The following is a 13,551-nucleotide window of genomic DNA, read 5'->3' as shown; positions in this document are numbered from 1 at the left end:
CGCCACCATAACTTACTTTGGTACAAACATTTTTTTTACTTTGATTGAGATCTGAAGCCAAATATTTCAAGCTACAACACTAAATGACTTACCCTAAGTTGTTTGAAGGAGAAAATTTACGTTGAATGAATAACGTCAATGTTATACTTTTTTCAGTGTATTTAATGCATTAGCTTTATTTTATATTGCATCCTCATATCATACCACACATTTATTTTATACCATAATTGTATTTGTACACCTTTATTTTATGCAGAAGCTTTATTTAATAATGTAGATTTACTTCATATAGTACCTTTATTGTATCCTATATCTTTGTTGACTTTCAGAGCTTGGACCGCACGTCTATCAGATTCAACACAGAGCACCGCCACTTCTTCTTTAATTCTCACGGGGGACCCCCCAAACCCCCCAATCGGCTGTCATTGTATCACAACACCACAAAGACGGACGCGTCTCAGAACTCGCAGCTCCTCTTAGTCCACCAGTGAGTCCTCTGCTTGAATCTGCACGGGGGACCCCCAAGTATCTGAGCAACTGTCAGAGTGCCACCGGTATGGTGGTCTCACCTGAGGCACTCTTTAGTTCACATGCCTGCAGCAGCTTTAAGCTTTGTTTTATTTTATAATATATCTTTATTTTATGTAACCTATTTAATTTAAACTGTACTTTTATTTTATGCATCACCCTTTTTTACACAGTATCCAAATGTTACTTTATTTATTACACCTTTATTTAAAACAGTTGCTTTATTTAATAAAGTACATTTTTTCATTTGGTACCTTTATTTTATGCTATATCTTTATTTAATGAAGTACATTTATTTTATATAGGAGCTTTATGCTGTAGCTTTTAAGGTGTCTTTATTTCATATAGTACCTTTATTTTAAACTATACTTTATACAGTACCTTAATTTATACTAGACATTTAGTTTTACATATTTGTATTCAGTACATTCATATGAAACACATAAAGAAGAATGTTGTTTTAAAGATTAACTAATGGACGCTATTTGGGTGAGGCCTAAGGTGGAATAATTCTAAGGCGATTTTGACCCAAACATTAGCGAGGGGATTTTATTTTAACATATCTTTGCCGCGACTCCTTACCATGGCCTCATGGGAAATGGAGTCTTCGTCGACTTACAACAAAGAGCATGCGCAAATCCAGAGAGAGAGAGAGAGAGAGAGAGCGAGCGAGAAAGTGAGACACGAAAACGAACGGGAACCGGAAGTGGGCTTTGAGGCGTCAGTGTGCGCGCCCATGACAGGCAGACCGGTGCTGTTAGCTCCTCCTCCACGATGTTACCGTGAGCCCACTTTCAGGATGCCGCCGTTTTTTTCTCTAGTTGACATTGGCTAACATCGGCGTGTGACGAGGGCGGGACAGGTAAGTAGCGGCACGCATTCTGTCTGTCCGGAGGCTGAAAAACCTTCCGTTTGCTGGCCACGCATACCTGGGCGTCTGTGACCTTAAAGTCGCTAGAGCGGTACGTCAGGGTTGTTTTCTAAGCGCTTTGCATTACGAGTTTGCAGTGCCCTGTCACTTACGGACCTGCCGTGTCCCAATGTTTTCGGAAAGTTCGTTATCTCCTTCTCGGCATGTGCGCTGCAGCTTGTTTGAAAAGTTGCAATTTTGACTCTTCGGAACCGAATTCGCTCGGTGGCACTTTAGGCGGAGCTTCCTTGTGTGGGGACAGGTGAGCCCACCGACACCACCGGGAAGGCGTGACGTGAGCCTCAGGTGAGGCTGGAAGAAGCGGATTAATTAAAGACAAAACAACGCGGCGGGGGTCTCAAAGCCTGGGAGCCGAGCGGAGACAAGTCTTGGGAGGCACGTGATTAGGAGATTATCGTCCTGTGGGGCCTCGTCTGGTTGCCACAATGGGGGATTGTGTCCCACCCTTAAGGCGGGTGTGGTTCCCATGGTGGCTCAGATAGCACGTCTCGTGGGGGTCCTGTGAGAAGCGATAGCGGAGCGCAAGTACTTGCTGCCGGCAAGGCGCTATATAACGGCTGTCAGCAGAGTCTTCCTCTCCAGGGTGCTTGCGTCAGGTCCTTTGCCTCCCTCTCAGTTTTGCCAGGTCTGTGCTTTTCTGCTCCGGAAGGCGATTAGGCAAGCGGCAGGGGAAAAGTGTTGCGAGGGCAGCCTTTCTTCTCGTGATCCCGGCTCAGATCTGACCTGTTGTGCCCTTTGTTCCCTCGTGTTTGCTCAAAGTGTCGACTCATCGCTCTCCGTGCTGTTCTTTCCATCTCTTCTTCAGGGGCTGTCACTTTTTGCTCGTGCTACCTCAGTGTCGCCGCTGCCGTGGTCACCATGCCTCCTGTCCAGGACTCGGCTCAGCCTAATGCAGGTAGGTGTTTAGAACTTTTTGCACTAACCTCAGTCCAGACCAAACGGGTGGATGTTAAGGACCCTCAATAAGACCGAACCTGGGGGATTTAAGGATTAGAGAAGAGATACTCACTAGCAGCCCTGAATGGCTGCAGGTCTTCATTCAAACCAGTTTCCTAATAAGAAGACAGTCATTGCTGATAATGAAACTTTTGCTTGTTGGTGCTTTCATTCAAGATGAATTTTAACTACATTGTAGAGTTTTCTTCTCTGAGATCATTATCCATGTGTTCTTGTGGATCAGAACAGATTAGCACTTCATCCTCCTCCTCCTCCTCCTCCTTTCTCTCTCATTTATTTATAAACTTTTTGTTAGGACGGATACTTCATGATGCACATTCTCCATTACACATGGAACCGAGTTAGCTGGAGGGCTGCTGGTTTCTTTATGATTTGCATTTCGTTGTTAACTGATGGCTGGTTAAGAAAAGGGGGTAACAAAGCCTAAGTGCAGCTGCTTGAAACTAAAATAGACAATTCTGAGTTCAGAATCATACAGAGCGAGTTAACTAAAATGAAGCTCCAAATCTATGTTGCTGTAGCAGCAGTCAGTCAGTCATTCATTGTCCAGCCCGCTATATCCTAACACAGGGTCACTTGTCTGCTGGGGCCAATCCCAGCCTTCACAGGGCGCAAGGCAGGAAGAAATCCCGGGCAGGATGCCAGCCCACCTCAGGGCGCACAAACACTAGGCACAATTTAGGATCACCAATGCACCTAACCTGCATGTCTTTGGACTGTGGGAGGAAACCCACGCAGACACGGGGAGAACATGCAGACTCCACGCAGGGAGAGGACTTGGGAGGTGAACCTGGGTCTCCTTACTGCGAGACAGCAGCACTACCCACTGCGCCACCGTGCCGCCCGCAGATATATAGGTTGAGATGAAAACCTGCAGCCCTCCAGCACCATGACAGAAGATCCTTGCTCTACAATGTCATTAAAATTTGTCTTGGATGATTGGAGGCACCAACAAGCCACAGAGCTAAATATCGAATCTTATGACCAACAAGGACTGCCTTCTAATTGGGGAAACTGCTTGGGATGAAATCCTGCAAACACTGTGAACCCTCGGGACTCTGGTGAAGATCCCTGGACTCGAGGGATCTCATTTTTCTAAACATTGATGTGTGTGTTGGTGGTAGACATCCTTAATCTTGTAAGTATTGACATTGGGGTAAACTAAACGGGTTGTGGTAGGGAGACGGTCCTTCTTTTAAATGCCAAACTACTGGAAGTAGAACCCCCCAAACCGGGGGGATACATGGACAGCTCTCAAAATACTGGTGGTAGGGAGATGCTCCCTCCTCTGAATACTGACCTACTGGAGATAAAGACCCCCAAATACCTGTAATTATTGAGTTTTTTTGGGGGGGGATACACAACAACTCTTAAAATACAGGCTAACACGTCGTAAGGAGATGCTCCCTCCTTTAAATTCTGACCCATTGGAGATGGAAACCCTCCATCCTGTAAGTACACGGACTGACCAACAGGTGGTAAGCAGAAGTGCCTCTCCTTTAGGGACAGGGATGATAGAGAACCTCAATCCTGTACATAATTTCACAGGGTAGTTATGAAAAGAGATTTAAAATAATGCTCTGTGGGTTCTAGGGAGACCCTCCCTTCTTTAAATATGGAGCCACAGGTGGTAGAACCATAGGGGGAAAAAACCAAGACATGCAGTTGAAGCAGAAACCATCACAGCCATGAGATATTGGGCCAGCGTAGCTACAGTCGTATGAAAAAGTTTGGGACCCCCTCTTAATTCTTTGGATTTCTGTTTCTCATTGGCTGAACTTCCTTTTAATATCTGACATGCCTTATGGACACAGCAGGATTTCAGCAGTGACATTAAGTTTATTGGATTAACAGGAAAATATGCATCATAACAAAATTAGACAGGTGCATAAATGTGTGCCCCCCAACAGAGATATGACATCAATACTCAGTTGAGCCTCCTTTTGCTCCTTTGAGCCTCCAGGCGCTGTCCTCCTGTAGCCTGTGATGAGTGTCTGGAGTCTGGATGGAGGTATTTCTGACCATTCTTCATTACTAAATCTCTCCAGTTCAGTTCAATTTGATGGACAGCCTGCTTCAAATCATCCCATAGATTATAAGTGATGTTCAAGTCAGGGAACTGTGACGGCCATTCCAGAACATTCTACTTCTCCCTCTGCATGAGTGTCTTTGTGTTTTGGGTCCTTGTCTTGTTGGAATATCCAACCCCTGTGTAACTTCAACTTTGTGACTGACGCTTGAACATTATCCTGAAGAATTTGTTGATGTTGGGTTGAATTCATCCGACCCTCGACTTTAACAAGGGCTCCAGTCCCTGAACTGGCCACACAGCCCCACAGCATGATGGGACCTCCACCAAACTTGACAGGAGGTAGCAGGTGTTTTTCTTGGAATGCGGTGTTGTTCTTCCGCCATGCAAAGCACTTTTTGTTCTGACCAAATAACTCAATTTTTGTCTCATCAGTCCAAAGCACTTTGTTCCCAAATGAATCTGGTTTGTCTAAATGAACATTGGCATACAACAAGCGACTCTGTTTGTGGCGTGAGAACAGAAAGGGCTTCTCTCTCATCACCCTGCCATACAGATGTGCTGAATTGTAGAACGATGTCCAGATACACCATCTGCAGCGAGATGTTCTTGCAGGTCTTTGGAGGTGATCTGTGGGTTGTCTGTAACTATTCTCACAATCCTGCCTCTCCATATGCCGCTCCTGTATTTTTCTTGGCCTGCCAGACCTGCTGTGTTGGTTTAACAGCAACTGTGCCTGTGGCCTTCCATTTCCTGATTCCATTCCTTACAGTTGAAACTGACAGTTTAAACCTCTGAGATGGCTTTTTGTAGCCTTCCCCTAAACCAGGAGACTCAACAATCTTTGTTTTCAGATCTTCTGAGAGTTGCTTTGAGGATCCCATGCTGTCTGTCACTCTTCAGAGGAGAGTCAAAGGGAAGGAAGCACAACTTGCGATTGACCACCTTAAATACCTTTGACCACTCATGATTGGACACTCCTGTCTATGAAGTTCAAGGCTTAACGAGCTCATCCAACCAATTTGGTGTTACAAGTAATCAGCATTGAGCAGTGACAGGCATTCAAATCAGCAAAATGACAAGGGGACCCACATTTGTGCACAGCCAGCTTTTCACATTTGATTTCATTTCATACGACTAAATACTGCTTCATGAAAAATCTATGTTTGGTACACACCGCAGTACTCCTAGGAAATGAAAGACATATCACTGTTATCTTTATTGTTGAAAGGAGAGTCAATTATTATGCAGGCTGAGAGGGGGTCCCAGACTTTTCCATATGACTGTATAAGCTAAACAACAGAGCGACAAATGGACTGAGTGGTCTCCTCTGGGTTGTCAAATCTGTTCTTGGGTTCTAGAAATCCCCAACCCTCATAATACTGAGCTGTGGTGGTGGGTAGACCTTCCTGTCTTCATATATACTGAGATGAGGACAGTATGGAGGCCCTTCAATAATTGCAGGACTGGAAGCGGAGTAGAGACTCCTTCAAATATTAAACTTGTTGGTGTCAGAGGTTCACCCTCCCTAGCTCATCTGAATTGCAAGTCATGAGATTGACGCCATGCCAGGCTTCAGGGTTTTCTGCCTCTGGCCCTGCTTTTTCTGTGCCGCTCACAAGGCCTTTCCAGTTTGCCCGGTGCCAGGGCTGATAGTGGGAGTGGCTAAATGAGGTCAGAATGTAAGCGATGGCAGTTAACGGTGAGCCACCTCTCCCTGCTATGTGCTTGTGTCTCTGTTGGCTCAGATAACGTAGTCAGAGTCATTTCTCAGCTTTGCCACGTCACTGGGCACACTTTTTTTTTTGTTTTGGAGTGAGGACAAGCAGTCCTGTTGTGCCCTCTGACCCGCCAGCACATTCTGCGCAGGAAGATAAGTGGCAGTATTAAGAGCGTTGGTGTATGTGAGCTCTGCGGCGTCCAGGAGTGTGCTAATAAAGGTTCATTGGTAGTGTAAGTGAACTGGAAATGACTCGGATAACGCAAATGAGTTGGCACCCACACGTGACAGAGTTGCTGACAGCTTATTTAAGATTTCCACACTGCCCAACTTCTCTGTCTCTATTTTTCCTGTGGTTTTTACAGACGCTGACATGACGTGCGATGAAGCTGATGGTTTGGATTCTGCCATGGGATGCCGGGAGTTCTCCGATCCTCCCCTGTCTACGTACTTCGAGGAGAAGGTGCCCATTCCAGAAGATTCCAAGGCAAGTAGAGCATGTCAAATCCGTTGTCTGTTTCTGAATGTGAATACTGTGTGGCATCATCAGCCTTATCATCTCCTGAAGACTGGTGTTTCACAAGCAGCTGTCTTTAGAGCAAAGTTTAGCCAGGAAGTGATGGTTGCTTCCTGTGTGTAATCCATGCCCAGAAAGCCAGCACACATGTCCTCTTACTGCCGTGTTCCTTGGGGACAGTCGGCACTAACTCGTTCTTAGTTTTCCTTGCAGGATGGCTTCAGCTTTCGGAAGCTTTGGGCATTTACGGGGCCTGGATTTCTCATGAGCATCGCTTACCTGGATCCAGGAAACATCGAGTCAGACCTGCAGTCTGGTGCCAAGGCTGGCTTCAAGGTATTCTAGGGTTACTCGTACCATTGCATTTCACCCCATTACCCAGCAGCTGACGTGCTTTCTGTTTTGCAGCTCCTGTGGGTTTTGCTGTTCGCTACTGTGATTGGTCTCTTGCTGCAGAGACTGGCTGCTAGGCTAGGTGTGGTGACCGGTATGCATTTAGCAGAAGTGTGTCACCGCCAGTACCCCAAGGTGAGTGTCGAGTTGCTCTGAAACGTGGGTGGGATGCCTGATGATTGCTTGCATGTAAAGCTTGCTGTCCCTCATCACTGCCAGGTTCCTCGCATTATCTTGTGGCTTATGGTTGAGACGGCTATTATTGGCTCAGACATGCAGGAGGTCATCGGCTGTGCTATCGCCTTCAACCTGCTTTCCTCAGGCAGGTAGGGTTGCATGACTCCCATATGGGGCGCAATCGGGGTGTACTACACACAGGTAAAGCTCACTAAGCCATTGTTAAGGTTCGGGGTTTAGGGGTGAATCCTATTTAACGGGGTAGATGTGGAGTTTTAGTGCCTGTGCTTGCTTGCTGTGAGGCAGACAACCATGTGCTGAATGGAAGGAGGCACAGCGGTGACTGAATTGAAGTGTGTAGGGTATGAAGAGTTCATTTTTGTTGAGGAGGGCAGGGATTGGACACACAGCAGCAGTGCAGGCTGAATAGGAAAGGCTTCCTAATGGGGTCTGGTACCCGTGTGTCTGCCCGCTCACTCCACCAAAGTGGGGCAGTGGAGCCGCCCTGCTAGTCGCCAGTGCCCATTCTTTCTGTGAAGGTTACAGGCACTGTGTCAATTGACATGTTTGATGGAGGAGCCTTTATGACAGGGGTGCCCAACTCCAGTCCTGGGGGGCCGCAGTGGCTGCAGGTTTTCATTCTAACCCCTTTCTTAATTAGTGATCTGTTTTTGCTGCTAATTCACTTCTTTTGAATTCATTTTAATTGACTTGGTTTTTAAGAAATGTTTCCCTGAATTGCTTCATTTCTTTCTTAAATGGCAGCTGTGACAGATAGGGGGTGCTGTCAGGCCCGCACCTAGGAAATTCTGGGCCCCAATGCAGCTGACAGAGTTCGGGCCCCTTTCATGTTTCAAATACAGTGGGTACAGAAAGTTTTCAGACCCCCTTCAATTATTCACTCTGTTATATTGCAGCCATTTGCTAAAATCATTTAAATTATTTTTTTTCCTCATTAATGTACACACAGCACCCCATATTGACAGACAAAAAAATAATTTTGAAATTGTTGCAGATTTATTAAAAAGAAAAATTGAAATATCACCTGGTCCTAAGTATTCAGACCCTTTGCTCAGTATTTAGTAGAAGCCCCCTTTTGAGCTAATACAGCCAGGAGTCTTCTTGGGAAAGATGCAACAAGTTTTTCACACCTGGATTTGGGGATCCTCTGCCATTCCTCCTTGCAGATCCTCTCCAGTTCTGTCAGGTTGGATGGTAAACATTGGTGGACGGCCATTTTTAGGTCTCTCCAGAGATGCTCAATTGGGTTTAAGTCAGGGCTCTGGCTGGGCCATTCAAGAACAGTCACAGAGTTGTTGTGAAGCCACTCCTTCGTTATTTTAGCTGTGTGCTTAGGGTCATTGTCTTGTTGGAAGGTAAACCTTCGGCCCAGTCTGAGGTCCTTAGCACTCTGGAGAAGGTTTTTGTCCAGGATATCCCTGTACTCGGCCGCATTCATCTTTCCCTCGATTGCAACCAGTCGTCCTGTCCCTGCAGCTGAAAAACACCCCACAGCATGATGCTGCCACCGCCATGCTTCACTGTGGGGACTGTATTGGACAAGTGATGAGCAGTGCCTGGTTGTCTCCACACATACCGCTTAGAATTAAGGCCAAAAAGTTCTATCTTGGTCTCATCAGACCAGAGAATCTTATTTCTCACCATCTCAGAGTCCTTCAGGTGTCTTTTAGCAAACTCCATGTGGGCTGTCATGTGTCTTGCACTGAGGAGAGGCTTCCGACAGGCCACTCTGCCATAAAGCCCTGACTGGTGGAGGGCTGCAGTGATGGTTGACTTTCTACAACTTTCTCCCATCTCCTGACTGCATCTCTGGAGCTCAGCCAAAGTGATCTTTGGGTTCTTCTTTACCTCTCTCACCAAGGCTCTTCTCCCCCGGTAGCTCAGCTTGGCGGACGGCCAGCTCTAGGAAGGGTTCTGGTCATCCCAAACGTCTTCCATTTAAGGATTATGGAGGCCACTGTGCTCTTGGGAACCTTAAGTGCAGCAGAAATTTTTTGTAACCTTGGCCAGATCTGTGCCTTGCCACAATTCTGTCTCTGAGCTCTTCAGGCAGTTCCTTTGACCTCATGATTCTCATTTGCTCTGACATGCATTGTGAGCTGTAAGGTCTTATATAGACAGACAGGTGTGTGTGGCTTTCCTAATCAAGTCCAATCAGTATAATCAAACACAGCTGGACTCAAATGAAGGTGATCTCAAGGATGATCAGAAGAAATGGAAAGCACCGGAGTTAAATATATGAGTGTCACAGCAAAGGGTCTGAATACTTAGGACCATGTGATATTTCAGTTTTCTTTTTTAATAAATTAAAAACATTTTTTTTTTTGTCTGTCAATATGGGGCGCTGTGTGTACATTAATGAGGAAAAAAATTAATTGAAATGATTTTAGCAAATGGCTGCAATATAACAAAGAGTGAAAAATTGAAGGGGGTCTGAATACTTTCCGTACCCCACTGTATGTGCGTATATTTGAAAAAACTCGAAAAAGGGCGGACCCCTGACAAGTGTCATGGTTGTCACCCCCCTAGGTGCAGGCCTGGTGCTGTCGTCCCCTTGAACCCTCAGACTAAAGTCCAATAATTGACTTTATTATTATAATACAGTGAACAAAGCACCCTCCTCTCCACAATACTCATCAGCCAATACAATACACAATAATCAGTAATCCTCCACTCCCAGACGCGTTGCCACCCTTCCACCCAGCTCAGCTCACTCGTCTGGGATCTCCCAGAGTCCTTTATAGTCCGTGATCTGGAAGCACTTCTGAACCCCTGTCCATGTGACTTCTTAGCACTTCCAGGTCAGATCAAAACTCCTCTTCTTCAACCCGGAAGCACGTCATTCCCTTTGTCCATTTGACTAGGACACACTTCTGGGTTGCAGGCAAAATAGTCGTTGCTCCTTCCTGCAGCACCTTCTAGCGGCCCCCGTGGTATCCAACAGGGTTGTGGATAAAAACTCCATTGTCCATAATTCCCTGCTGGCATTCAGGGCACCTCCATGCTGCTGGGAGAGCTCCACCTGGTGGCCTGGGTGGGATGACTGGCCGGCCATAGTCCACACACCCAAAGGGAAATGAAATGTGAGGTGAGGGAGCCAACAGAAGACCAACTAAGTCAGGGCCTCAAACTCCCAACAGTTTCACTCCAACCAGTTGCTTAATGAGGCGCCGAGTCTTGTCGTTAATCAAACCCGCTCTTTAATTCCATGGCTTGTTGCTGCTCTCATTATGCAATGGCAGACATTTCTGAAATTGTGGATTTTCACTTTTCTAAGAGCAGATCAGCATTCCTGAGACCTTCACCTTTCTTTATTTTCACATATTGTATGATGGACACCAGTTGTTTTGGTTCATTTTGTATCTCATTATTGTTTGGCTGCTAATTAAAGAAAAAGAAACAACTGAGGGGTCCGAGTCAAGTCAATTAAAATGAATTCAAAAGAAGTAAATTAGCATCAAAAACGGGTCACTAATTAAGAAAAAGGTTTAGAATGAAAACCTGCAGCCACTGTTGCCTTCCAGGACTGGAGCTGGGCACCCCTGCTTTATGTTGACAGCTGCTCTGGTTGCCATGCCAGTTGAATGGAGAGGCACTGGGGCCACTTTACTGCCCCATGGCTGCTGTTGGTCCATTTGGAGAATTGAGCAAGTCTTTTCAGACACAGTGATGTCATTTTGGAAGAGTTACCATGCTGATTTGTTGGTGGCAATGTGGTGCTGTCTTAACATTGGGCATGGGAGGGTATGATCTGTTTGGCATGTGCCTCTTGTAACGCCAGTCTGTGTCTTTAGGATTCCTCTGTGGGGTGGAGTTCTCATCACCATTATTGATACGTTTATGTTTCTTTTCCTGGACAAGTATGGTAAGTTGTGCCGTTTTCCCTCTTGTGTGTTTCAAAAGTTGCGCTCAAATTTCTTATGCCCCCGTCTCTGTCTTTTTAGGCTTGAGGAAGTTGGAAGCCTTCTTTGGCCTTCTCATAACCGTTATGGCATTCACATTTGGGTACGAGGTGAGTGGTCCTGACTCATGTCCCCTCTGTCAGGTATGCAAGTGCTCTTCACCTAATTGTTCCCCTATTTTCTCTGATAGTATGTGATTGCCAAGCCTGACCAGGGCCAGCTGCTGAAGGGCATGTTCCTTCCTTACTGTCAGGGCTGTGGAGCCCCTCAGCTAGAGCAGGCTGTGGGCATCGTAGGAGCCGTCATCATGCCTCACAACATATACCTGCACTCTGCTCTAGTCAAGGTAAGAGTGATGGTAGGATGAGTGGGCAGTATGGCCTACAGCAGCTGGTGCCTCACTGATGTCCCGTTTTTCTTCTGTAGTCTCGGGAAGTAAATCGATCCAACAAGAAGGAAGTGAAGGAAGCAAACAAGTACTTCTTCATTGAGTCCTGCATTGCGCTGTTTGTCTCCTTCCTCATCAATGTCTTTGTTGTGGCTGTCTTTGCCCAGGCCTTTTTCAATAAGAAAAACAGTGATGTGGTGAGGAAGCATGGGCTAAGCATTGGGCACCGGGCACCACTGGGGTCTCGCCTCTGTTGCTCCTCACACCTTCTTTTTTCTGATTCCAGCATGCAATCTGTGCCAACAGCACTGGCCCCCACAGCCCTCACTCTGCCCTTTTTCCAGATGATAACAACACACTGGAGGTTGACATCTACAAAGGGGTGAGTGGATGGCAGCGGGGTGGTTGCTCTCTGCCACACAGAGATGGTTCATCTTCTCGCTCTCTGTGGTTTTCAGGGTGTGGTTCTTGGCTGCTTTTTTGGACCTGCTGCTCTCTACATATGGGCCTTGGGAATACTAGCAGCTGGACAGAGCTCAACAATGACGGGCACCTACTCTGGCCAGTTTGTCATGGAAGTAAGTATTTGCCTAGTGTAAAGTTTTCTGGGGTGGGTGTCCTGGTGGCGATTTCCCAGTCTGCTTGCCCATTTTCTTTGATTTTTGGGTGCAGCAGACAGCCTGTGCCCATGCTCTTTTAGTACTAGCTTACCTGTGCCTCAAAGCCCACCAATGTTTTTGTTTATTCCTTCGGTTTATCTACAGATGAAACCAACTAGATTGGCTTGTCCCCACTACCACCCTGGCACTGGTCTCTTGCATACCTGCCCCTTTATTTGACAACAGCTGGCACCTTGTTTGCCTACCTCACCAGTTTATCTAAAGCTGTCACCCTAGCTGTCCTAGGATCTGGTGCCAGGTGCCCCCTAACAATTGCTCCATCCCCCATTTACCACTTAATTTTGAGCTACACATTAGGATTCTGTCCAAAATTTCATTCTGTCATCTCCGTCCATTTCTGTCCTTTAATGATACTCAAACTCTGGTTCATTGTTTCATAACGTCTCGTATTGATTACTTGTAATTCCTTCTTCATTGGCCTTCCTGTAAAATCTACACAGAAGTTACAGTACATTCAGAACTCTGCAGCCACACAAAGCGTTCTGCTCACATCTCTCCTGCCCTCTCCCAGCTTCACTGGTTACAGGTTCCATCAAGGATTAAATTCAAGATTCTGCTTCTCACCTTGCCCCTCTCTACCTCACTCCGCTCCTAGCTCCTTACACTCCTTGTTGCTCTCTCAGGTCTTCATGCAGTCGTCTCCTTTCTGTCCCACGCAGCAGACTCTCCGGCCCTGGGAGGGCACGTCCTTCAGTGTTATGTCCTCCCAACTCTGGAACTCTCTTCCTCACGCTATCCGAGATTGTTCCTCTTTTTCCACCTTTAAATCTCAACTGAACTCAAACTTTTGTCTTCTGTGTAATCTTTCTTTTTTTCCCCATCTAAATGTAAAGCAGCCTTGGGTTTGTGAAAGACACTCTTTACAGTATAGAAAAGAATCCCCCCCTTTGAAATATTCGCATTTTTTAAGTTTTTCTTTACACCCTTCAATGAACACACAAACTAATTTTTCTTCCCAGCTTTACTTACTCAATGCCACCTCTAACATCCACATGAAAGATATCACAGCTACAGTTCAGAAGAATTATAAAAAATCAAAAATAAGACCTACTGAGATTAATTAAGGATCAACCCCCCAATGTCAGTGTCATTTTGTTGACCCCCCTTTTGCTTTAATGACAGCCTTGAGTCTGTTGATTCTTCTCTATCAGCTTTGCCCATCTAGACTGAGCCCACTCAATGTTTGCCCCCCACTCTTCTTCACAGTTTAACTGTTCAAGTTCGATCATAGCAGACCACCAACGCTCACCATCTGATATCTTCAGATCTTTCCACAGATGTTCACTGTGATTTAGGTCTGGGCTCTGA

The 13,551-nt window shown here is 46.1% G+C and overlaps 1 protein-coding gene across 2 annotated transcripts in view; it reads left to right on the top strand.

The window, feature by feature from the left end:
* Positions 1-1,252: 1,252 nt before the first annotated feature.
* The window catches only part of slc11a2 (solute carrier family 11 member 2), a 51,694-nt gene continuing 39,395 nt past the window's right edge, over positions 1,253-13,551 (top strand). Inside the window, exons 1-12 of one of the 2 annotated variants that reach the window (XM_039746640.1) lie at positions 1,253-1,390; positions 2,265-2,354; positions 6,531-6,652; positions 6,896-7,018; positions 7,091-7,210; positions 7,295-7,401; positions 11,068-11,138; positions 11,218-11,285; positions 11,366-11,521; positions 11,602-11,760; positions 11,850-11,945; positions 12,022-12,141. In XM_039746640.1, coding sequence (XP_039602574.1) covers positions 2,318-2,354; positions 6,531-6,652; positions 6,896-7,018; positions 7,091-7,210; positions 7,295-7,401; positions 11,068-11,138; positions 11,218-11,285; positions 11,366-11,521; positions 11,602-11,760; positions 11,850-11,945; positions 12,022-12,141 — 1,179 coding nt within the window. In that variant the 5' untranslated portion in view covers positions 1,253-1,390; positions 2,265-2,317. The other variant, XM_039746641.1, reaches the window with a different exon arrangement.

The sequence above is a fragment of the Polypterus senegalus genome, chromosome 3 (assembly GCF_016835505.1).
Source record: "Polypterus senegalus isolate Bchr_013 chromosome 3, ASM1683550v1, whole genome shotgun sequence".
In the NCBI taxonomy this organism is placed as follows: Eukaryota; Metazoa; Chordata; class Cladistia; order Polypteriformes; family Polypteridae; genus Polypterus; species Polypterus senegalus.
This window is presented reverse-complemented; position numbering and strand designations above follow the sequence as displayed.